Source organism: Phyllostomus discolor, chromosome 6 (genome assembly GCF_004126475.2).
Source record: "Phyllostomus discolor isolate MPI-MPIP mPhyDis1 chromosome 6, mPhyDis1.pri.v3, whole genome shotgun sequence".
Classification (NCBI taxonomy): domain Eukaryota; kingdom Metazoa; phylum Chordata; class Mammalia; order Chiroptera; family Phyllostomidae; genus Phyllostomus; species Phyllostomus discolor.
The window spans coordinates 57,029,029-57,055,778 of record NC_040908.2 but is presented as its reverse complement, the minus strand read 5'-3'; the positions used below and the strand labels follow the sequence as shown (position 1 = coordinate 57,055,778).

At 39.3% G+C, this 26,750-nt stretch overlaps 1 protein-coding gene across 3 annotated transcripts in view; it reads right to left on the bottom strand.

Annotated features, from left to right (window-relative positions):
* Positions 1-26,750, bottom strand: part of CTNNA2 (catenin alpha 2) — a 1,115,426-nt gene that overhangs the window by 267,705 nt on the left and 820,971 nt on the right. For all 3 annotated transcript variants that reach the window (XM_036028216.1, XM_036028217.1, XM_028515274.2), the window contains exon 8: positions 11,301-11,381. In XM_036028216.1, coding sequence (XP_035884109.1) covers positions 11,301-11,381 — 81 coding nt within the window. The remainder of the gene's footprint in view (positions 1-11,300; positions 11,382-26,750) is intronic.

The window sequence follows — 26,750 nt, the reverse complement described above, 5'->3', positions numbered from 1 at the left end:
AATCTGATCAGTCAGGCTCGGTTCATCAGTTCTGACTGCCTTCTGCCCCTGCAACTCGGCAACCTCTCTCCCACGTTCAATTGCCTGGACCTCCCAGCCTGCCTTGACTGAAGGTACTTTTCAGCATTTCAGTCATTCCCTTTTACAGAGTTGCCACATTGACTGCAGCTATTTAAGGCAGCTAGATTCTCACTAAAGATAAAGGAATCAAATAAAAATATAGATATCCTGCCCCTATCAGTTAACAGGATTGATGTACTTGTGAAAAACTGAGAAACTGGAATGAAAGAGGAGGTGGCTAGGACTGCTTGATCACCTAAACTTCTGACCTGCACTTATGGTTGATCAGATGGAAAATCCCCTCTCATCACCAAAGTCCTCAGGCGAATGGTTCTTCTTTAATCCTGAAACCTGGGGCATGATCCATTCAACTGCTGTTCACTGAATATATACCAGGCAGGTCTGCCAGAGTCTTGGATCTTCATTTAATCAGCTATCCCCCCATCCCGCCCCAGCTAAAATGAAAGTCCTTTACTTCTTTCCCCCATGATTAATTAGAAAAATAATTATCAAAATCTTATTCATGGTTGAATGCCTTGCATGGGGCTGGACACAGATGAAGAGTTTAAGGGGGGAAAATGGTGATTATATTAAACAAGAAGCCTATTATTTTGATTATTATTGAGAATCTCAAGACTCCTTATTAATTTAAATTTATCTTACGTTCTTCCCATTAATAGAATGCTAATAATAGGTCTAAACTAAGAGCCAAGTGTATCAAGTTTAACAAATACAGACATTAAAAGGACAGGCTTCAGGAATCTTGAACTTTGAGCTCTGTATCAGTAAGAAATTTAATCCTACTGTTGGAACTTCAAGACTCTGCTCTGTTAAAAAAAAAATGTTTTTGGAAGTCATGCCTCCTCTGTAAAATGGATGATTAAGTAAGTGTTAAGGAAAGAATGGACACTAAACAAATGTCAAACAGTGTCAGTGGGCAGTTTTGCTTTTCTGAGCTTCATGCATGACCCAGGAAAAATGGGAGCAATGGGTCAGATGATCTAGAGAGCTGGTTATTCCAGCTGTCACAATGAAAAGAGAACATCGGCCGCTCAGTTCCTAAGCCAAACCATGTATAGCACTCAGAGCTATGGAAAGGCAGGCCAAGTGATTGTGAAACCATCAATGCATATGCAATAGTATCACTATTTGTAGGTCTTTGAAACTTGAAATAGAGTTCTTTACTGAAGCTCTTATCTGGGCCTTAAACTTATGAAAAGTAGGGGAAAAAATAAAACCAGCAGTTTTGCAGCATAAATCCAACATCAATGGTTGGTAATTACAAAATCACTGATCTTAACTCAATTTTCTAACTACTAAAATTGTCCAATAATGGTACCAGCTGCTGCTGGGTGAAGCTCCCATCTCTAAAACAGAGGCTGATGGAGGGAGTCTTAAAGAACTTTTGGCATCTGCGGCTTAATGCTGAATTAAAGAACTTTTGCCCTGGAAAAAGACCTTAGAGGTCCCTTCTACATCTAAGAGCCTATGAATCCAAGGCTATAGAAGATATCTATATCTTCTTTTCTGAAGGTAGTTGACAAATAAGCCCAGAAGAAATTACTGCATTCCTTTCTTATCTCTCCTTTTCCCTAACTCCTACCCCCAAACACCCAATTTTTAAGGTGACTGAGAATCTTTAAACAAATGGAACCGTAAGAATTTAATGGGACTGTACCCTTCTTCCTGAAATTAAAGATGTGTATGATATTTCTCTCAATGGGAGGACATTCTTTGTCTAGACAATTAGATTCCTCACCGTGTGTGTGTGTGTGTGTGTGTGTGTGTGTGTGCGTGTGTGTTTCTGTAAATGAAGAAAATTTTCCATGCTCCAGACTGACGAAAATATCTGCTGTGGGTAGTTTCTTGAAATGTGGCACCATATGTGCATCAGTAAACATTATGTGTAGAGTAAATTAAACCAAGCCTTATAATTAGGCAGTAAGAAAATTACTGTAGACCTGAAGGAGTAAATCAGTGGTATTAAAATGCTCTCCATTTTCTCTGAAGCACTTCAGACTGGCATTAAAAACCCACATCACTACAATAAACATCAAGAAGGAATACATTTGGAGCAAGACAACCTAAGAGACACCACAATACAAATCGGTCTTCAAATCTGGAATCCAAGGTGTCATCCCATAAAGTTTAAAAGTCAGTCCTTTTGTCACTAAAGTAGGGGGTAAAAAAGAAAACAAACTGACATTGAGACTTCAGGGGCCAACTTTCTCATACAGCAGGTGTGGTAAACACTTGCAGTGGAGCCAAAACCAGGAAAGATTCACCCATCATAAACAAAATCAACACTGTAAATAAAGACAGGATCAGTATCACTATTTTTTTTTCTTTCACTTCAGGCTTCAATGATGGCTGGCTCAGCACAGCCCTGTTAGTGAGTCAGGCTTTATTTCCAATGTTGATCACTTTCTCGTGGATTAATTTTGGTTTTCTAAAACACTGCATGAAAATATTATTTATCTTGATTACTGAGTATTTTGGTGCTCCCTAAAATGTTGTGCCCAAAGCCAGTGCCTCACTCACCTCACTCTCATCTGTGCCCTGCCCCAGAAAGCATAAATCTTACCAAGCCAGCCTTTCAATATGGCATAGTGAGCAATCAGAACCTCCATTTCTCATCTTGGCCCATGAGGAGCATACATTCTCCTGCCCTTGAAATGCGTGTTTCATCTGTAAAGCGATGAGGTCTAGGAGAGGCCCAATGGATTGGAGAGTAGCTAGAGATCTTCACAGATTCTCAAATATATTCCCCAAATATAGCAATGAAGTCTGAAGTCCCCACTTTTGGAAACAAAGGCAGTTGAATTCAATCTGCTAGCACATCACAAATTCTTTTGAAGCTTATTATGATACAGAATTTAAGGTCATATTATATGCACATGAAATCAGAATATTCCAGGTTAAAGCCATATGTCTGTACTGCAGCAAGTTCTTAAGCTGAATTTTTAAAGCCAGACTAGCTTTAGGGAACTTCTGGGTTAAGGAATGGAAGCTCTCTCTTAAAATAGAAATGTTACTGAACAGAGCAGCAAGTGGGGTCCTGCTGCCCACTGCCACCCTCCAGGCAAAATTCCGGAGGCACAGGTTTAGTGATAAAGGAAAGGAGTCTTTATTCAACAGCTATACAGTTTTGGAATAACAGCTTTCCACAGGCATTACTCACATAAGCCCATCAGGTAGGGCTAAACTCTCTCTTTAGTTACAGGTTTAATCACTTAAACCCATATCACCTGAGTTCTGTCATTCACCTTGTTAGTTTCTATTTTCTTTTTAAAAAGATTTTACTTATTTGTTTTTAGAAAGAGGGGGGGAGAGGAAGAAAGAGAGTGAGAGAAACATCAATGCATGAGAGATGTTGCCCCTCACATGTCCCCATCTAGGGACCTGGTCTGCAACCCAAGCATGGGCCCTGACCAATACTCAAAACTGTGACCTTTTAGTTCACAGGCTGGCGCTCAATCCACAGAGCCACGCCAGCCAGGGCTAATGAGCTTATTTTTATAGGGTTAGTTTACAAATGAAAACACCATAAGATGCAAAAGCTATGCAATTTTGGAAGAATGGCAGACTTCCACCTCAGGGTTTGGCCCCTCTAGAACACCTAAAGAAGAATAACCCTTCCACTTTCTGTCAGACCAGCCCAATCCTAGGCTGCACCTGGAGTTTTCTCCCATCCAAAATACTGTCCATTGGGAAATGCAGGCAGCTGCAGCACAATCATCAATCATCCAGACATCCTCCAGGAAGAGAGTCTGAGAGTCAATGTCTGCCCTCTTTTTGTTTTAAACCTTCTGGATCATAATCCCTTGCATCCTGGAGGCATTCAGCTTCTCAGCCAATTCCATCCTAGACTGTTTACCATTGCCTTGGGCAACCTCCTCCTACAGCCCCTTCCTACTCTTCCCCAGTGATCATCTGATCAGTTCCCTCTGTATCAGAAATAGCCATTATGATCCAAGTATAAATAGGCTGTTTAAGTTAACAAATCTAGTTCTGACAACAATGGAACCAGGAACATGAGAGTTGAAAATGGCAGGAAGTTGAGGATCACAATATTTTTTGGTAGGATAGCTACATACAGGATATTTTTCATTATTTCAGCATCTATGTGGTATGGGTTTACTTTACTTGGCCACTAGGATATACCCTAAAGAACAAAGAAAAATGGGACAGGGGTCTAAGCAAAAACACATAAACAACTTAAAAATTTAGATGCGCTGCAAAAAGTATCATGAAAGTATTTTAACATGTTTTCTGAGCCTACTGGATAAACCTATTTACAGAAATTGGATAAAATTCTGATGATATGGTGACATTTAAGCTAAGCCTTGTAGGAAAAATTTTAAATTTTTCTGAAAGGAAAAAAAAGTATGGGGGCGTTAGGGGAAGGGTGTTCCAAGTAGAAGCAACAGCAAGTGCAAAGGCACAAAGGATGTGTGAATAGTGACTAATGGACTGCTGGAGCCACAGTGCGATGAAGGCAGGGAGGCGGCGGGCAGGAACTGGTTATGAGACTGTGACCAACATTTTGTAAAAAGGAATTAAACAGTACCAATGGGAGTGGGTAAGAAGAAAGGGACTTGAAATGCATTTAGGGGGTTGAATCAACTAGACTGAATGGCTTACAGGGTGTAAAGAATGAAAATGGGAGGAGTTGCATGGGACTGTAATCTTCTTAGAAGGTTAATCACAGTGGAAAGGACACAATTGAGTAAAGTGGGTGTGAGATAAGAGTTTGGCTTTAAATTATCCCAGAACCCTGGCTGGTGTAGTTCAGTGGATTGAGTGCTGGCCTGTAAACCAATCCAAAAGGTTCACTGGTTTGATTCCCAGCCACTGAAAATAAATAAAATATTTTTTTTAAGTTATCCTGGAAATTCATTCAGCCAGGAAGGAAGACTAAGTAAGATTAGTAAAGGGCATATAAAGTAAATAGGTGGATATTATAACCAACATCACCTTCTTCACAACATTCTACCCAAGCAAAGAGCATTGTTGAATTTCCTCAGCCATCATCAGTGACGTCTAAGGAGTCAGAAAGGCACAAAATGATGTGATCTTAGAGCAATAATCTATAAGAAGATTCACTTTCTAAATTTCAGATGCATCCAGTCTCCCTAGGAAATAGGGAGATAAAGAAATATCAGCTGTCCTGGTGGCAACTTCCCCTGGGGAAACTGATTCCTGAAGCCTTTTCAGGCAGTAAAAGGCTTCAGGCTCAGCATGGGCGGGGTCAAATGGAACAGATACATTTGTGGCTACAAGGATCCACTGAGTAGGCTCAGTCAGAGTCAAGGAGGTTAGCTGTTGTCATCAGCTCTAGAAACACCTTAATTCATAGTGGCAAACTCTGACACATTTTAAAATTATCTCCAGTGACAGTTTTGGGTATGAAATTGCCTCAGCGTGGCTTTGAAAAATGAATACGAGCCAACCTCACTTAAGCAGGATGACTGTCCTGTCTAAAATGAATGTTCTGGTAAGCATAAAGGGAATACTTAAAAAAAAAAAACAACAACTTGTTATTTAAAATCATTATCATTGAACATCTAATCCTGGAAAATATGGGAATTTTTTTTAATCTTATAATCCTAGGATCGTCCATTGTCAGGATCAAGATTCTTAATGGCCTGAAACAGAAGGTGTCAGAGATAGAACCAAATGCAGACATTCTCTTGCATGTGATTTAAGACTCCATCATTGCTATTTATCCTTCCTCCTTCCTATCTGTCTTTGACTTCTGGAGCCTGCAGAAACTAGCAGAATCAGTAGCTGAAGTTGCCACTTAATCGAGCATTTTTCTATTCATACATATGTTATAGATTCTTCTGCCCAGAATAGTGTGTTATTTGATTAATCAATATTGATCAAGTTACTGAACTCTTTCCAAAATCTCAACTTGCTAGGGAGGGAGAGGTCAAGCCTGGTGTCCTCCACAAGCTTGTGTTCATGTGTGAATGATCAACCATATGCTGGCTTAGCAGAATAAATTAAACCACTTCAAGGCTTTAATAGTGTCTTCACAAGGGGAGAGCTTGCCTATAGTGATGTTTTAAGAACTGTTCCAGCTGATGAAATCATGTGCCTCGAACTTGGCTTGCTGTTTTCCAAGAGATAAATGAGTATGTGGTAGTCTGACAATCAGGGGTATGGTACCAGGATTTTCCTAAAGTGGAGGTAGCCTGAATATATGACCTGTGATCAAGGGGCATATCCAAGGGATGGCCTTTCCAGTGCCCTTGAGTCCTCTACCTTGACCCTTTTCGTCCCAGCCTTGTTGATTCTGATCTTTGGTGTTTCCAATGCTATTTTTCTTCAGCTTCCTCTGAGTCACTGATGTTCTGTTTCAAATCCTAGTTGTTATGTGATCACTCTCTGATCTCCATACTTCCAATACAGCATGACATTCTGACCTAGAGACCATGGTCCAGGGATGATTAGCTCTGACATAGGTTTTCAGTGTGAAGAAAACAAACCTTAACATTTGGATGAAAAAATATTTTATTATACAATTTTTTGTAGCCATATAGATAGCCTTATGTTTTTATGAGGACAAAGTCCAGAGATAAATTATTTGAAAATGTTTTTTTTACAATGAATCTAAAAATAATTGGCCCCATCATGAGCAGATGCGAGGAAAGGAACTAAAGCCTCAAAATTCCTTTTTTTCTGTAAATGTTTTGGAAAGACTATAATTCATGCTTTGAGAAGATAGCTACATAAACATAATAGCACTTTTTAAAAAGAGGACACAATGAACCAAAACAGCTAGAGAACTGAGAGATGATATATTATAACAAACAAGCACCATATTTTTCACCACAGATTTTTTTGTCCTGTCTGCAGTGTGTACCTGTCACCCATCCAAAACCCTGAAGCAGTAAGGGTACTGTCGAAAACCACAGAGCACCCTAAGTGATCTTCCAGCGTAGATTAGTATATGGGTGGCCCAACTGTACATATCAGATCTGTGAAGAGGGAGGAGAGGGAAGGTTGTGAGCAAAGTCCCTACAGCTAGACTGCCGGGCTGGGACCTCAACACATCCACACTCTATGTGGTCATGGGTGCATTACTTTATTTCATATCCTCATCTCCTCATTGGGATAAAATGATCATGCTGACAATACTTTCTATGTCCCAGGGCTGTTGTGAGGATTAAATGTGGTCCATTCACAGAGAGAACTTAGCACAGTACCCAGCACATTATAAGGACTCAATACAGGCCAGCTATAATTTGGCTTACATTTCGCAGGCAGTGATTTTACAAGTGCTGGCTGATGAAGACCTACCTTTGGCTATTGTTCTTACGTAAGGAACTGGCTCACAAAGGGGGGCAGCTGCAAAAGCTCTTCAGCTATAATTATGTCTTATTAATCTTTGAAGATTTTTTTATAGTCCTATCTGGAGTCATGGTCTTGATAAATAGACCTTTAAGCATACCATCTATTGACATGTTTTGCTTATTTGTTTTTAATCATTTGTTATATAGTGAAGTCTATTAAGCACTTATCCCAATGTAAAAGCCTTCTATACATGGTTTTTGTTGTTGTTCTCTGTTGAAAATACTTTGATCATAATAGCAAAATTGACATTTTATCAAGTTGACACTTATTAAATCTCATTGTTGGAATTAGTGTGATGACTATTAGGGTTGAAGGGATAAAAATTAGGCCCTTTATTGGGTAGGGTAATGAGAAAGTTGCTAAGTTTAGCAACACCCTAACATGTTATAATTAGCATTAATTACCTTTTCTTAGGAAAATATATGGGTCTTGATTTGCTTATCAATTTGGAAAAAAGACCCATAAAAGTACCAAAATAATACCCAAGATAAGCCAGCATCTCTGTAAGTTTAGGGCAAATTAGGTCACTGTGCCTAGAACAGTCCACAGGTGGCACATAGAAGGAGGACAACGGGGAACAGCTGGCAGAAACCGACTGGGTCCTCTCTAAGGGACGAATAGACCATGTGGGCTACCAGATCCCCAGGTAGGGGAGTCAGCCAAAAACTTTTATTTTTATAATGGTCTGATTCTAGAATCACAGCAGTGACAATAGCTCGGACATGGGGCACATTGTGCCCACAGCTCTAAAATTAAAACATAATCCTTAAAGCTGGCAGTTATATCCCCCTAAATCCATTTTAATTCAAAAAAAAAAAGTACTCCTAGGAGGATTCTGCTCTACCACCAACCACTCTCATGGGTTTAATTGGCAAGATGGATCCATGCCAATCAGTTTTGAATAACACCCTTGGGTTCCTGTGACCTTTTTACTATTTAGGGCCCCTCCCCCGCCATCCATGGGGATACACTGCCTGTAGAAAGGGATTCTACTTACTTAAAAATGCTACTTAAATAGATATTGTTTTTACTCAATTACTCTTGATTTTTTTTTTTTTTAGTGTCTCCTGGTCCACTTTTTTTCATCAGGGATGTCTAAGATCATGATCATATTGACTTTCATTCTTTTAAAGTTGGTGACTAGAACTTTGCAGGACTCTAGGGCCACCCTTTGAATGGCTCTGCCCAACTTCAGGGCTATGAGAAAGAGGCAGGAAATGAAAAGAATGGGAACTTATGAAAGCCACCAGGGATTTTTTTCTTTGATTCCAGCTCCCCCCACCCCAGTGATTTGATTACTTTAAATGTTGTATAAAGGAATATATGAGTACAGGAAAGTAGAAATGGAAAACTGAGTGTTCTCATTTGGGCTCTGTTTTAACAAAGGCTATCTGTGATTGAAAAACCAGAAAGTCTTTCTGCAACAAGGAAACATTCATTTAAACCAGTAGCATCACTACACAGTTGCTATTACCCACTCAGGTAAAACCTTGTTTATCCAATTAACTGGCTACCCAAAGCTAAGCTGAAGATTGATCTGAGCCTTGAATGTTCAATCTGCTTAAGTGCAAGGTAGCTTCTGTACACTTAGATCAGAGAAGCTTTTGTACCACTACAGGTGTACATGGAGAAACAGAAGAAATGGGAAGAAAGACAAAAATATTCCGACATATGGATAAGAATGAAAATGACAGATGGGAACCATCCCTATTCTAGAAAAGCAGATTGGGGGAAAAAAAGATATCTGAACAAATTCAGGGATGTGATGTGAAATTATACCATCATGGTTACATCTTAATATCATAAAACAATTCTCTTTTTACCCTTATTCCTCTCAATCTTTGGGAAAGGTAGGCAGAAAAACAATACCTTATGCATGGAATGATTTCAGGTGATGGCATACTCCTTCCACTACCATCCTACAAGAAGCTTTCCCAGGAGTGTGTCACTCAAGCATTTAAAATTATTTCATGACTTCAACCATCAAATTTCACCAATCCTCGAGTAAAACGAGTTAACCCTTTTCTGAGTATCATAACACCAGAGTAAAAATTACTTTATCCATTCTTTCCCAATAAGACAATAATTTTCAATGATAGGTCTATTAGTGCAGGAAGCTGAGTGTGCTGGATCCTGAATGTAAAAGAGGGGTCCCTACTAAGACCATGAGATTAGAGAGGTAAAAAGACTCAGTTCATAATGTTGTGTGGTTGACAATTAAGCCAAAGGCAAGCTCTAGAGAAGCTGCTCGATGTCCTCCCAGTGCTTGTAAAATTCGTGAGTACCAGGCATTAGGACCTCTGGCATAAATGATAAGTGAGGATTTCCTTTGGACTCATTCAATTTTATACAGCTCAGAGATACCTTGCTGATCTAGTTTGGCTCCCTACTTTTATAAATAAGAAAAGGAGACCAAGTAATGAAGGATCCTCAGCTGCACAACCAGTTTAGTGGCAGAATTAGAAGTAAAGCTCTGGTCTTCACACACCTAATCTAGTGTTTTCTATTAACCACAGTTCTGATTCCTACTATCCATATCATTTCATATCAGATGGGGAATTTTTATGGAGAAATGGTCTAGGGGGACAAGGAGAGGCAGACCTGGCCATATGTCCATTTGACGTTATTTACAAATGCCTAAAAACACAATCTTTTATTCTCCCTTACTTCAAGGTAAACTAAGAAAGAAATGCGTTTCCCAAGAAGGCTTGTCAAACTGAACTCTTCTTATCCCAGAACTAATTTTGATATCTTCTAGAGGGCATTATTTCAAGTGTGTGATAACCCAGAAAGCCCAGAAGCTACCCAGAAGTAATAAGAACTGGTATCTTCCTCCCATTGCATCCATTTCTCAAATATTCCTTGGCCATTCTTGCCCAGGCGCATTACTAATCTGGTCTGTACTTGACATAGGGCAGGAGCAAGTGTTAGATTCAGCCCTGCCCATGCAGCCTTTCCAGTTGCAGCAAGTACACCAGGTGCTGCTGGAGGGCAGAGCTTAGTTCCAGACCACTAACACAATCAGCACTTAATGAATGAGATGGATATATGCAAAAGCTACCAGTAGGAGATAGGATGCCTCTCAGGCAGAAATCAGGAAGGGAATTTTATGATAACAATGGATAGTATTATATCTTCTAAACAAAGAGCACTATCAAAAAAAGTGAAGCTCATCATGGAAACATATTGTAAGGGGTAAGGGACAAAATATACCAGTATTCATATAACACTTTTAAGATGAAAGAAACCCTGGTCAGAGATCCCCCATACAAAAAAAAAAAAAAAGACCCATCACACTAATGATTCCATTAACTGTTTAAATCATCCAACTGACATTCCTTGCTATGGTTCCCTGCTTCCCAAACAACCATCTGACGTAGATTTATGTCCCCAAGGGAACGCACTGGGTCAGGGACCTTAATTAGTCCATCAGATTAAGAGTTGTATTTCTCATTAACTATTAGCCTTCATGTTTATTCATTGAATGCCTTTAAGTTTAAGTATGAAAAAGCAGAAATGAGAGACTAGTTCTTTGCAAATCTGGATCTGAAAAAAACTGAAAACCAAATGCAGACTGTAGTGAATTCATCAGGTCTCTTTCTACCTGGGAAGATTGGGTCTGGGCAGTGAACAGGCTACCTGCTCAGAGGTGATTTTCATCATCACACCCCTTGCAGCTGTCACTTCTGTCTGCTCAGCAGACTACATTTTTGATTAAATGCTTCTGTGTATTTGTAGACATTATAAAGAATAGCAACCTGAAGTCAACTCTAAAAAGGCAGCCTGGAAAAACAACCTTCTTGGAAAGTACCTCTAAATACTATGCATTTAAAACAAACAAACAAATGAACAAAGGAATGAATAAATAAATACAGTACCTGTCTTCTTAGATCTCTTGTTTTCTTAGTCATTTTATCAATCGCTATGTTTAGAGGATCTCCTTTTTCCTTCCTTCCAGTCTATAAAAAAAAGAAAAATAATTTCTTATTAAGAAAATTCAATATTAGTGACAGTAATGTTTAAAAATATATCAGAAACACACTTGAGCTGCAGAGTCCAAGCAATATTTTAAAAGATTCTTTACAATATCCAGCTAATATGATTTGGTCTCTAAACTTGGTTTTCTGTAAAATAAAAATTAAAATTGATGAAAATCAATACATTCTCAGGATGGTTACACATATGCTTATTCAGCTCCAAGCAAACCTGTTTTCTTGTCTTCGGCAGACATTTAGCGATTAAGTAAACACAACAAGGATGTTTTAGTTTTGCTTTAAAATACTATGCTATATGCTTCTCTACTATGTAAGCACACATCTTCTGAATAGAAGATAAGATTGAGATGGTAAAAACTAAAGTAGAAAAAATTAAGGTAATTGATTATAATTCAGAATTTTATACCAATGTATCATAGGCCATATGTAACTTGTGTAACAAAATCAGAAGAGATGATTTACTAGAAAATATAGCATTTCTAATCTTTATCTGTCATGCAGTGGAGTGCTAACCTTAACAATCCACCTTAAGGAACCCACCGTTTGAAGTCAGGAGGAAACTTCCCTTATCATTTTAACAGGCAGGGGTCAAGTGTCCCCCACAACACGTCCCCCCAAAAATCGCCCTAGTAAGTTATTTTCACTTAGAAGTTTGAAGCTTCACTAAATAGTTTCTTTTTCTTTTTCTTTTTTTCATGGCTATAGTAAAACAATTGAAACCAAGCAAAAATAGAATCTCCATTATCTTTTTAAAATGACAGCAAATCCCCAAGGATAAAAAGCTCCAGGTATCTTTACAAAAAAATGGCATATCTTCCTTTTAAGAGAAAAAATGTTTGCAAAAGCTTTGTCAAACTCATTCAATTATCTAAACTTCAGTTGAACACCATACAGATGTATTTAAGCACTGTCCTACTGGCAGTTGCCCTCATTCTTGGGCTACCCTAAGTCTCTGAAATTCAGAAGGTCCCTGTAGTAATTTGTGTACATGATGAAATGGGATCCCAGGTCATAAATTGTGCCTAATATGCTAACATGTTTTGGGTATCCACAGATACACTATCCAACAGATTTTTAAATGTTCTCTTCCTGTGAAAATCCTGGACACATCTGACGGATGATCTACACATACCCATCAGATCTACATAGAGCGAGATCTAAAGCAGTCACCCTTTTCTGCAACTTGATTAATTAACCATTTTTTTTCAGAACAAATGTCTACTGTGTAATCATACACAGTATGGTTCGTTTTTATTAAAAAGCCAAAACATGTGTGTATGTTTTTAATCACCTAAAATCCTACAAATTTCCATAATCCTTTTGTAGTTCTTCCACTTGAAGTTTATAAGTAGAAAGAGCTTAAAATCAAGTGGATAACATTTTATACTTTTTTTTTAAAGATTTTATTTTTTTAATTTATTTTTAGGGAGGGAAGGAAGGGAGAGAGAGAGAGAGACAGAGACAGAGAGAGAGAGAGAGAGAGAGAAAGAGAGAGAGACATCGATGTGCAATTGCTGGGGGTTATGGCCTGCAACCCAGGAATGTACCCTGGCTGGGAATCGAACCTGGGACACTTTGGTTCCCAGCCCACGCTCAGTCCACTGAGCTACACCAGCCAGGGCTACATTTTATACTTTTGAAATATCAGCACACAAATAGTTCCAAGAAAATAAATATATACAGAGATGAACAGTATGTTTCTTATTTTTTAAGTTTACTTTTATTGTTGACACTTTACAGATGCCCCCCATCCCTTGCCTTGCCCAACTCCATCCAGCCCCACCTCGCTTGCTCTGGCCATCACCACACTGCTGTATGTGTCAATGGGTTATGCACATTTGTTCTCTGCCTAACTCCCTCACCTTCTTTTATCCAGTCCTCCCCTGCTCTTCCCCTCTGACAGCTGATGACAATGTGCTGCTTTATCTTTTGAGGAAAACTGGTTACATAGCAAGTGTGACCTCAGTGCCCTGTCTTTTCATGTTCAGGTATGCCCCAGTGGGGCACCTGTTTCTTTTCCCTTTGGTTTCCTCCTTGCACATGGAACATACATCTGCCATCAAAGCACAGGGTGCTTTGGGTAGGTCTGGGCCATGATCATCTGAAAACCACAGATTCCTAAGTCCTTGCCATTTATAACAGTGATAAAAATTTACTTTGAAAAAGCAATAACTATAAATTAGGTTTATTTATTTATTTTTAAAGTTTATTTTATTGATTTTGGAAAAAAAATAGGTAGAGTTTAAATCCTGGATAAAATTTAAATGGGAAAGAAGGAGATTCTTGCAAGGAGGGTAGGTTGGCACAAAGAAAAGCATCAAGAGAGGAAAAATGTGGGTTCTAGGAGAACAGGGAGTGGGATGGGCCAGCCTTTTCTCCAAGAAGCAAATGGATCAATTTGACTAGTTGTTGAGACAAGTTACTTTCCCAAGAACCTGTTTACAGTGTGATTTCCAACTATACTGTGATTTGTCAGCTCAGAGGATGTCTGATGACATTAGCACGCCATGCCATTATGTTGTCAGAATACTGTTTGTGTCCTATTTGCAGTCCTGGGTTTCTCCAGCTTCCATGTCAGAGGCTGAAGGCAGCTTTTTAAAAAATGTAGATAACTTGGATGCACTGTTTAGAGAAGCTGGGAAATGGTAAAGCAAGGAATAGAATTTAGGAAATTTGCAGCACTAGTTGAAGTCATGAATTCACTGTCCGTTTGTCAGCTCTGATTTCTTTAAATAAGGTATGTGTACAGGAATAATGGTAGGAGCTCCCAAAGCTTAGACTTACATAGTCTAATGGGGACTAGCAAGTCATCACTCCATATTTTCCTATGGTTTATGTGCACATGTGGAAATACCTTGAAATTATCAGCTTAAATTGGACAGAAAGCCAATCACTGAGTGAGAGGGAAAAGAAAGTCTTGCCTCCTAGTGTCAGCCTCCATTATTAGGCTCCATGATCTCAGGCTAATAATTTGCCTTTTTTTTTTTTTATGTCTGAGTTTTCTCATAAGCACTGTGGGTAATGTAATATATGCCCTGTCTTCTTCACTAGCCTAGCAGGGCAATCAATCATGATGCCAATGTGCTGGAAACAACAAAAGGCATTAACAGTATTCAGGGTAATTAGGAAAGTATGTCTGCAGTGGAAAAGAAAAAGAAAACAATTGATTTGGAAGCTACATGGAAACTATTTTTGGATCACCTGGCCCTCTCTGGTCTCTCCACTTAGGCAATAATGTATGAAAATCTTTCCCAAAACTAGAATTTTTAAAGAAAAAGTTATTTCTCTTTAAGGAAGAAATGTTTGGGACAGCTCATTTTAAATAGATAACCAACTAGTCTGAGATATTTCTAAGAGTTTAAGCAAGGAGCAGGAACTCTAGATGAATGCCTTTTACACAGGTTCTGGGATATATTTGTTAAATAACTAGGGATTTGATTATCTTGAGCAAATTTTAGTTCCCAGGGAATTGAAAAGAAGCCTCACTTAGCTCTCCCTCCCTGATGCTCCAAGCTCTATAAACTAAAAATAGTTTAACACTCTGTAGTGAGAGGACACCTAAGTCTTCATTTTGACATCATCACCTAATAATAAAACAGAAGTTTGATTTTACATCAGTCATGCTCTTACTCCCTGCCCTTGATGAACAGGAGGAAATGAAACCAGGGGTAACTGCTCTCTGCCAACAACTGCCTAAGTGACCCAGCAAGTTCTCCAGACTGAAGACTTATCATCAGTCCATCAGTCGAATGGGGGGGCCAGGGATGAGTTACAGAATGGGGAAGTGTGGGCATCTGAAAACACATCAAGAACACACTATCACACTTCCCTTATCACAGGGAAGCTCTCAGGGTACTGCCAAAGACCTGGGAACTGGCAGTCAGTCAGGGTTTTCTCATCTCTGAAATGTGGATGAATGCTTTCTTTGGGGGATTATTGTGAACACTAAAATAGATATCATCTGTAACAGGGGAAAGAAGAGGAAAGGTCAAGTCAAGGAACATGTATAAAGGACCCATGACAAGGACAATGTGGGGAGGATTGAATGTGGGGGGAGCAAGGCAGAGTCATAGGGGAAAAATGGGGACAAGTGTAATTGAACAACAATAAAAGAAATAAAAAAATAATAGATTACATTTGGCCCTGGCCAATGCAGCTCGGTTGGTGGGAGCATTGCCCACACACCAAGAGACTGGAGGTTCAATTCCCAGTCAGAGAACATACCTAGGTCGTAGGTTTGATCCCTGGTCAGGGCACCTATTATGGGAGGCAAGCAATCAATGTTTCACTCTCACATGAATGTGTCCCTTTCTCTCCTTCTCTCTCTAAAATCAATGAACACATTTAAAAAGAGAGAGAGAGATAAGATCTCTAACATTTAGCACAGTACCGAACTCTGGAAGAGGTAACTCAGTGTTATTTTGCTCTCCTTTCTCTCCCCTTTATTCCAACTAGTGTCTGACCAGGATCTCCAGACGTCCAACAGTCCAAAGCTTTTTCCGTTCCATATCTAAACCATCCCCCACCTCTAAAATTCTAGGATTTTGTGATTTTATAGTGCCATGTGTTTCTTTCTAAAGGCCATGAAAAAAAAAAAATCTGAAGTATATTTTCTTTGTCACATTTTGTCCATAGACCTTGCGTGCTTTCTGGGACCTGCTCCCCACTTGCCTTCTTTATCTTTCTCTGCAAAGAAAAAGTCTGCAATAGAGATGGCCATTTAATAAATATTGTTATTAGAAACAAGAAAAAGAAGACAGACAGGAGTGCTCTCTCACATTGCTTCAGGCGGCTTTCTAGTTGCCATCTGCTAGGCTAGGGAAGAGCATGTTTATTAAACTTTATTTGTTTTAGTCTTTGAGCACTATTTTACAAAACACATTTGGGGTAGACCCACAGCTCAGATTGATGAGGGGGAATGTATTTCCTGACTTGGAGGGGTTTTTTTTTAATCCTCATCCAAGAATTTATTTACTTATTTATTTATTTATGGATGAGACAGAAACATTGTCTGTTGCCTCCCATATATGACCTGACCAAGGATCAAACATGAAACTAGGCATGTGCCCTGACCAAGGGTCAAACCCACAACCTTTAGGTGTACGCACAGGACGATGCTGCAATCAACCGAACTACCCAGCCAGGGCTCCTGATTTGCAGTTTTATAGGGGATCCTTTATTTTCTCACCCTCTGGCTCTAAATTCAAGTCCAGTTTTCCAGAGCAATCAGAATCAGATGCTGTCAAATAGACTTTCATATTTTCAGTTTAATCTCACACAAAAGAAATGAGGCCATTAATAGAAATTTTGATTTCACAATTAGTATTCAGGAAAAATATTATTTTTGTTCAACACTTTTTTATAATACCATCCTCTTCCTCTTTGGGAAGTAAAACCCCTCTACTTTGGATGAAGAGCTTCCTTTTTCTTATTTTTCAATTTTTTTAACTATATTAATACCCATCACCCCTTCTGAAATACTGAAGATGCATGCTGCTGAACATTGCACAACTGATACCAACTCCCTAATTTATGGAACAAAAAAGTAAGAAATTATAAATTTCTGAAATTGACTGAATATTTCTTTAAAGGTCATTCCCCATGTCAGCTCCTCATCACCCTGAACACATAATTCACTACAAATGGTCACTCACAGGGATGCTGGAAATATAAACCTACCATCTCAGGGCTTCCATCAGACCTGAGGCTTCGTGTTGGTTCCAGAGCACAATATTAACAACATAAGTGAAATGGCTGTAAGAAGGCAGATGTCTATCACCCTTTTCCTTTCTGCTCAAAGTTTCCTACAAACTTGATGGAATGTATGAGAAATCTTCAAAATATTGGAGAGATGAAGCCCTAATATATTGAAGGTGTGGAGAGCTAATTAAATGCTCAGCCTTCAAACTGTTGTCATTTGAAAGAAGTCAAAATCATCAGAATGGCAGAAAGCAATTCTGTTCTCTGCCCTCTCTTGCCAGCACATTTTTCTGTCATTTAAATCTATGATTTAGACAACAGAAGGGAGGAGAAAAAAACATCTATTGATACAGCAGTCACCCTATTACATTTGGGGGGTTGCCCATTTACCGCCAAACCCTGCATATAGAAATCATACTCTTATTACCCATAGCACCACTGTTTATGGAACCTTGACCATTTCATAATACTTTTATATTTTTTGTAATCACAGTCTAACAATGTGGGCCTTGCTAAATATTTTCTTTTCACTAGCTGTGGACATTTCTCTTGGAAAAGAAATTGGAAATATCTCTTTAAAATGGACGAAAGTTCAGTAGTGGCCACAAATCAAACCCAAGATCAGGGTACTTGGACCACATCACAACCCAGTTTCCTGAACCGTGGGATGAAGGAGGCAAAGGTAGAAAGGGAAAAACTGGTCACAAAGTATCAGGGCAAAATGTATCCTGACATTTCTCTGCCAGTTGTCAATGCTGAAGGGAAAATTTTTCAATGTACAGGTAAGGATATCAGGATGAGGTTATTGATGAGAGTCCCAGAACCTACCTGCGAACACAGCGATATGAGCACACACATTGGACCATGGGCAAAGAGGGCTGGCTTGGGGACATCAGGTGTGTTACTACTTGTTTTCCTTTTGCCAGAAATCTGTGTTCTTTTAGAAAATCTTCTAATGTTTCCCTCTGACTCAACTAAGGGTTTTTGGCCAAGGGATAAACCCATGATGACATCCAAATCAACGAGATTCAGCTATAGGTTTGTAGGTGAAAGTATTGAAAGGCATAGTTTCTCCCTGCTGGGATTGATTAACTGGTATCAGATAAACCTTGAGGTACTTATGGAGCCCTAGAAATAGATCCCACAGAAAGAGAAGCATAGGAGGGAGGGAGGGAGGAAATATGGAAGGGGAAAAAGAAAGTCAGTGTTTTGGAGTCAAATTGGTTCATATTTCCATTACATACTAACTTGTAAAATAAAGCCCGGTGAGCGTACAGTCTCTGTTTTGCTTATCATTATATCTTTAGAGCTTGGAACTGTGCCTAGCACATGACAAGCATTTGATAAATTTTATTAAATCAATGAATGAAACACATTAGCTCCTGAATCCAGTTGAATGTGAAGCCATAAGTATCTATCAGTGGATTTCCTGGTGCCGCGAGTTAATAAATTTCCTTATGTTTCTTCATGTTGGATTGTGGTCACTTATGACCAAATGGCCTGAATAAATCAGAGACCTTAAAATTCCAGACCAAAATACTTTGAAGGCAGGGTGGTAGAAAGGGAACACCCCAGCCAGGTCCCCTGAGGACATCCCAGAGCACTCTCTGAGATCTCAGGCCTTTGTTTTGCCCACAGGGTTTTCCTCAAAACTAACTATTTCCCAGGCTCTAAATCCTAGTCTTATTTCTCTCCGTATCCTGTTGTTAGTCCCTAACCTTGAGAATTTCTTCATCGAATGGTCTCTAGAATGCATGCTGCTCATGAATAAAAGGATGGATGCTCCAAGTAGGCACCAGTGTATAGGAAATGGGTGTGAAAGATATGAATAATTTGGAAAATGTGGGGTCCTAAAAATAAACCTCACCTATTTCACAATTTGCTGATCAAAGCCATAGGAAATGGTTGGCACCTGTGTAATGTTATAATTCTTGCTCCTTGATTTATTTTATCAACACAGGTGTAGTCCTCAGTGAGCATCTGTCAGGCAGCCCTGCACAGAACATGGTTTTTATTAAAGTCCCCCTCTTCCAGCATTGCTAAAAGGCAAGGTTAATTAAACACATATTCCTTTAAAGCCTGTGAAAGACCATGAACTGAGCAAACTGCTAAAATAAGCCATTTTATCTTTACAGTTGAGATGAAAGTAGCCAAGGTAAAGTGCAAATTTCCATTGATTTTCTACACACAAACACATATAAACCTATACTGAATAAATGATTTAATGAAATTTCAGCTTCCACTTCATTTTTAAGTTCACATTCCCCAAACCATTCAGTTACTACCGTTAAAGCTGTCAACACCTAAAGAATCCCTAGAGTCTGGCACTTTTCACCATCTCAGAAGGGGTCAATAACTAGTTTCATGTTGCTGAGAATTCACAGAAATCAGAAGGCACTCAGGAAGAGGGTTGCCTTAGTTTATGGAAAGACTATCTGTGTGGGGATCTCAAGCCTTGGCCTTCCCATGCCCCACCCATGCATATGTCAGGGGCTTGATTTCCTAATTAAATGACCCATCATCCTCAGAACTTCTGTAGCCATCTACATAATTTATTTGGTGTTTTATAAGCAATCCCCACTCAGTTAACAATTATATCATGCATAAATCTTGCATTGTCTTGTGGATTTCAGATGTCACACTATAAAGCTAAAGTACAAATATATGATGCATCATTATGATCCTGTACTGTTCAAAAGCTTATCATGACTGTATGTCCCCTCTTCCCAATGAGAAGTACAGGAGCTTAAGGACAGTGTATTAGTCAGCTTGGACTCTTAACAAAATACGATAGACTGGGTGGCTTAGACAATAGAAATTTATTTTATGGATTTGTAGGTGAAATTATTGAAAAAGAGGCATAGTTTCTCCCTACTGGGATTGAAAAACTCGTATCAGATAAAACTTGAGGTACATATTAAGTCTCTAAAAATAGATCTCACAAAAAAGGAAGCAATTTTGGAGTCTGGGAAGTCTAAGATCAAGGTTTGGTTTGTGGTGAGAACTCTCTTCCTGCCTCATAGACAGCTGCTTTCTCTCCACATCCTCACATGGTAGAAAAAGAGCAGGCAAGCTCTTAGGTGTCTCTTCATATAAGGGCACTGCTCTGTCATGAAGTCCCCATTCTAACAGTTCATTTAAACCTACTTATCTCAAAAAGGCCCATCTCCAAATACCATCACATGAAAAGGGGCAGGGGCATAGGGATATATAAAAATTCTGGATGGACACATCAATCTATAGCAAACAGGAAGTTGTCAGCAATTATATTCTCTTAAAACTCTGAAGTTTCTTGAATGGTGTCTTACAACAGGTTGGTACTAAGCAAATTAGAAATATGTATAGATATGTAGATGTGAGTATATATTATATATGAATATATATATTATATATATAATGAAGTAATATAATCAATGAAGTATATAATCAGTGAAGTAATTAGTATTCTGGCTGTTTGACATGATTCCATTATATGGATCTTTGGGGGCAAGGCTACTTTTGTGCAGAGGTGGAATTGAAGGGTAGCTGTATCTCTGCCAATGATAGAGTAATATTTTTGCCTGCCTTCTTTCTACACTTATTCTCTTCTGTCCATGTTCAAAGTCTTGTCTAAGCCAGAAGAAGATGGAAACCAAAGCTTTTGATTGCATATAGAGGATTAAGATGCACACACACTTGGGAGAAGAAACATAAAATTAATAAATAGCTTCTATCAAATCTGTCTCTGAAAATAGTGGGAGGTGGGAGTAGATAAGCTTGAGGACTCTAGATCCCAAAAGAAAATGAGTTTAGTAAAATGGCACTTCTGAGAGATGGTCAGAACCCTGACTGTGACAAACGGGCAGGCCATACTAGAAAATAGCTGAGATCCTTCTGATTGCCACCGATAGAGCAAAGGAAAATGAGGACATTTGCTGGGCCACAGTGGGAAAGAGGAACTAGACAGTGTGGGAGTGCTATGCACTTCCTGCATGCCTGGGGGACCCTGAAAGAGAGAGCTCCTTGCATGTTCAGAACCAAGGCCTTCCTTCCTTTCCAAATCAACTTGACATCTCTTGGTCTTTGCCAAAGCCTATGAGGCCCACCTCTTCCTGCCCTCTCCAGCATCACCGCCACCCAGTCCACATCTTGACACTTCTCCCTCCTTATGTGCTCCCCTCCTAAAGGCCAGCACTGTCTGGTGAGCAAGAACACAGGTCTGGGTCACTTTCAGTATTATCATGAGGAGGAAACTGAGAAAAGTAATACTTTGTTTTTAATTATCTAGACACTCAAAATAACTAAAGAAATATTTTAACTATTTATAAACTAGCAAGCTTTCATCTGGAGTCGCTAATTTCATTCTTAGCCCCTTTGTCTTGTCTTTTATTTTCCATGAGCAAAGCTTGTCAAGCCCAGGAGACCATCACCAACTGACCAGAAGGCAAGCATGGACCCTCCTCCGGCCTATGTGAGTTGGGGGCCCCCCTCCAGCCATTCTCACTGAAAATACATGGAATTTGCCCCATAATAGCACCATCTTTTAGGCATTTGATCACAGTTGGAGCCAGTGAAAACTTTATGAGGCAAATAGCATTTTTTCCAGCATGGCAGTTAAAAACTAAACTAAGTAGAAAGCAAGCGAAACCCTGGAACACATGTTCGTATCGTCCCAAATATTCCACCCTATGTGGCTCCCATAAACACCATCTGCTGTGTTAATTTGTAAAGAATTACAAGGTTCTTAAAATTACACTTTGCTCTCTGTAGCGTACACTGTGTCTATTAACGCAGAGGGTTGAGAATGCGTATTGCATCCTGACAGTGATATTTCCCCTTGCTATCCTGGGATCTCACTGCAAGTTCACTAAGTTTGTGTGGAATTTTAAGTGACTTGTATTCTCTCTAGACCACCTGTAGAAAACAAATTCAAAATAAAATACACACAACTCAGCTTTGCCTAGATTATAATCTTAGCATTGTATACATTCCCAAATTGCGTGCACCTCACCCCCTTCACTGGATTCTCTTGACAAGGCAAAGTCGTTGGCTATAAGTCAAAGAGGGTGAATAGCCAAAACTGAGAGAATGTCTCAGGTGAGACTTGATTCTCTATTGCTGGCTCTTCAGAGCCCTTGGGTGGCAGGTGGGAGTGTTCCTCAATTGTGCATCCTTGTCTACTCACAAAGTCAGAAAGCAGCATCTTGTTCTCAGACACATCTCTGATGATGCAGGGCTATAAAGATAGGATACCAATGTCAACTTATTGGTGAGTCAAATGTCTGGCAGGTTATTGGTTAAAAGGTGATAAATGGTGGCTAGAAATGAAAAAGTATATAGGAGACTCTGAGGCTCAGTAATTCTAAACTAAAAACTGTCAGTGTGAGATAATTGTTACATATGCAGCTGCCTGGTCCTGCCACCCAGAGATTCCATTCAGTGGCTCTACAGTAGGCTGGAAATAGTCATTTTAAAATTTATTTATTTAACTTATTGGGGTGGCATTGGTTAATAAAATTATACAGGTTTTATGTGTATAATTCTATAACACATGATTTTTGAATTACGGCTTCACCACCCAAAGTCAAGTCTCCTTCCATTAGCATTTACCCCCTCTTTACTCTCTTCTACCTTCCACCAAACCTCTTTAACACTGGTAATCACCATACCTATAGTAGTGATTAAAACTCTTCATTTTCTAAATGACCATTTTCTAAATTAGAGTCAAGTTATGAAAATACAGGGATAGTTCAGTGTGTCCCAACCTGACTAATCATTTAATTAATCAAAATTTTTTCAACTGTAGCACAGGATCTGCATTATCAGGCATCCATGAAATTCTATTATTAGTAGAGTTTAGGAACAATAAATTTTGCAGGGATTTTCAGGTAGTGAGCTGAAAATAGGATCAACATCCACAATTAAGGCAATTGAGCTTAATTCTGATGAATCAGACACTCTATATCAAAACATAAAATTCTAAACCAAACCACTTCGTTAGAAGAGAAACCAAAGCAAAACAGGCACAGACTGTAGATCAATTCATAGGAAGTTCCTGTACAAAGAAAAAGAAAGTTAAGCCAGTTTCCCACGTTCCTTGCCTGTCATTGTCATATCTAATATAAAGACATCAAAAATAAGGTTAATTAGATGTGATGGACAAAAAAAAATAGTAGACTGTTGATCTTACTAAACCACAGAGAACTTAAGATATTCTGACTAAATTAACATGTGGCAAGATCACACACACATACACACAGAAAAGAAGAATCCTGATCCAAACAGTGTTTCAGAGCTTCTGCTGGTAAACTCTGCTGGTTTCTGAATATTTTCTGAAAACTTGCTCCCAGATTCTTCTTCCTATTGTCCCAACCTCTCTACTCCCTTGTAATTAAGCCCCAGTCCTGAGGGAAGAGTTTCTCTGAGTACCCCATACTAATCTCCTTCATGCCAAGTCTGCCTTCTTTTGCCTATCCTGAAATATCCCCTACAGCCCAGATCAAGCCATGCCTCTCCTGACCCCAGAGTCCACATAGAATCCTCCCCTCTCTCAACCACAATAGCAATTATCACATTTTTCGGCTTCAGCATTACCCCTTACACAAATCCCTGCATAACCTTCTGTGAGCAAGTTGGCACCAAGTCCTGTCCCACATACTTCAGAGTAAAGTATCTGGCTTGTAGCTGCCTCCTGAGTCCCATGCTCTGATGTAAAAGGCAGGAGTAGGGCTAAAGGTTGTTGCCTGATTTTTTTTCTGTTTACTCAGAATAAGTTGAACTTCAATTAATTACTGTTGCTTCTATTTTTTTATCAATTTTATGAAAACCTCAATTTTCAACACTGATTTAAAAAAAAAAAACTATTGGAATAGGTTGGCAGTAACCCCCAAATTGTTTAGAGATGCATCTGTCAATTGCATATATGACAGTAAAATAAAAATGTAATCATGTTTTCCACTTGAATGTATGTATATATGTGTGTGTGTATTGCAAGTTAACTACCATTATATTTTAACTGTGTGGGCACTCTCTGCAGTAGTGGAAGTTTGTGAGAGGAAGACCACATCTCCCTGTATTAGGTTCAATGCCCCCAGAAGGAGTTTTCTTTGTATACAATAAAGCTTTGCATTTAGTAATGGCATAACTGTTACTCCCACAGGATAGCAGGAATCAAAGAATGTGATTGCCAAGCTTCCCTGGATGAGTGGACCATAGACCACTGGGAAAAATGAATCCCCAAATCATAGTCCTTCCAGAACCCAACAGAGACCTGTTTATATGCATCCATACCTATTGATTTGGCCATGAGCAGCTAAGAGAATGCAGGGTGCCAGCTCTATGAATCATGTTAGTCTTCCAAGGACTCAGGATACTAAGAGTTAGGGTGAGAGGAGAGGGATTCTTTGATAAAGAAATCAGTGGTATTTCACTCTTATGTAAAATGAAAATGCAAATGTAATTAATAGGCCACAATCCTACCCACCCTTCCTTTAAGCCCTCTCCCATGTCTTCCTTCCTTCAAAGAATTTATGAAATTATGGAGACCACAGTGATAAGTTACATCTTGGCTCTGATACCTAACTTTGTAACCCTTGGCAATTCACCTAAACTCATTAAGTCTCAGTTCTCATATGTAGAATAGTGAAAATAATACCGAACTCAGGATTGTGATGAGATAATGTGTGCAAAATGTCTATCCCCAAGTCTAGCATGCAAATGGTACCCAAGAAACAGATTCCTCTTCTTTTTCCCTTGACAGTAAACTTCCTAAGGAAAGGCATAGTGCCCAGCATCTAAACCATGAATGGATGTAAGATGGGGGTTTGAATGTGTAGGGAGAATATCTTGTTTTATAGGCTAGGTCTGAATTTTCATAGACTTGCCATTTGCAAATCTTTTAATATCTGAGTGGCATTTAGCATTCATGAAATTTTCATCACTTTAAAGTCCATTTATGACACAATTCAAATATAAGACAAATCAAAAAGGAGAGCCAGACATGGGCTCTGAAACTGCACTAATGAAGTGGTGAAGAATTCAAACTCTGACAACCGAGGTTTCTTGTGCTAGTGAGGGACAGGGTGCAAATGTTGAGGACTAATTCCTCCTTTTCAGTCCTCTGCATGGGTCACGAAATCAATAGTGAACACACTTCTATGATGGCTTTAATCAAACTGAGCACCTATAACCAACTGCCAGACAGAGGGGGTTCCCCCAAGTAGCATGAGTGAGTTCTATTTTCAGTCTCCTTCCTTGGCAATGTCAAGGAAGAAACTGCCCTGCTGAATGAGAAAGCCAGATGTAGCTGGCCTGCATGTCTCCCTGATGCTGATGGGGAGTCAGTGAGGGAGCTGCTCCTGGCTTTCACACACCTCAGTAGGAGGGACCTCCAGAGACAGATCTGAGCAGCAAAACCATACTTCTTTTCTAAGTATGCCTTCCACTCACAGGCAAACTCTAGAGATCAGCATTAGAGAATTGTTTTAATTCATTTATAATAACTCTAGAAGTTTCCTGTTAAAATACTAATAAACTTGAGAAAGACCTTGCATAGCTAATTTGCTTGGTGGTTTTCATCTGTTTCTCCCATTAGACTGTAAATGTCATGGGATTAGTCTCTTCACCTGTGTGTGTTTCACTAAGTCCAGTACCTGGCACATAGGTTCTTAGTGAAGCAGTGACACAAAATGGTTGTCATTTTGGGAAATTAGGAAGTTGGTCTCTAAACAGAATAGAAAGGCAGGAGAGAAAACCTCTGTGTGGGGGTTGGGTGTGTACTTTAGACTCAGCAGAAAAATACTGATGTTGACTATAGGAAGTTTTCAAAATCTATATGAGGCTAGCTCAAGGCTAAACTTTTGGTCCTGATTCATTCACTCCACCAACTGATATTGAGACTCTCATGAGGACTACAGTGCTAGGCACTAGGGACACAGGGAACAGTCATGGTCACTACCCACATGCAGCCATAGTCTAAAACACGGCTTCTTACCCTAAGCACTATTCATAAATTGGACCAGTTAATTATTTGTTATATATGTGCTGTGAAGATGAGGGGGTGCTGCCCTATGCATTCTAAGATAGATATTCAGCAGCATCCCTACCCTTCACCAACTAGATGCCAGTAACACCTCTTCCCTCAGCTGCGACAACCAAAAATATCTCCAGACATTGTTACCCTGGGGACAGGGGTAAAATTGCATCCACTTGAGAACCATTTGCCTGATGAGTGAGAAAGATAATTTAATAAGCAATTACAATGCAGTAAGATAAGTGCTACCAAAGATAAAATGCACATGAAGGGAGCCAAACAAACTGAGGGGTGGTGGTTAGAAAAACAAAACAGAACAAAGAAACCCCTGCTTCCCCAATGAATAAATAAATTAAAGACATAATAGATACTTAATTGGTGTCTACTATGTTTTAAACACTAGACTTTGATTGCTTATTTAGTCCTTACAAAATCCCAACGCGTTAGCCACTTTGCAGGTGTGTATAAAGACAAATAAGCTTTTCCAGTATTCAAAGAATAAGAAATCCCTGGCTGGCGTAGCTCAGTGGATTGAGCGTGGGCTACGAACCAAAGGGTCGCAGGTTCGATTCCCAGCCAGGGTACATGCCTGGGTTGCAGGCCATAACCCCCAGCAACCACAC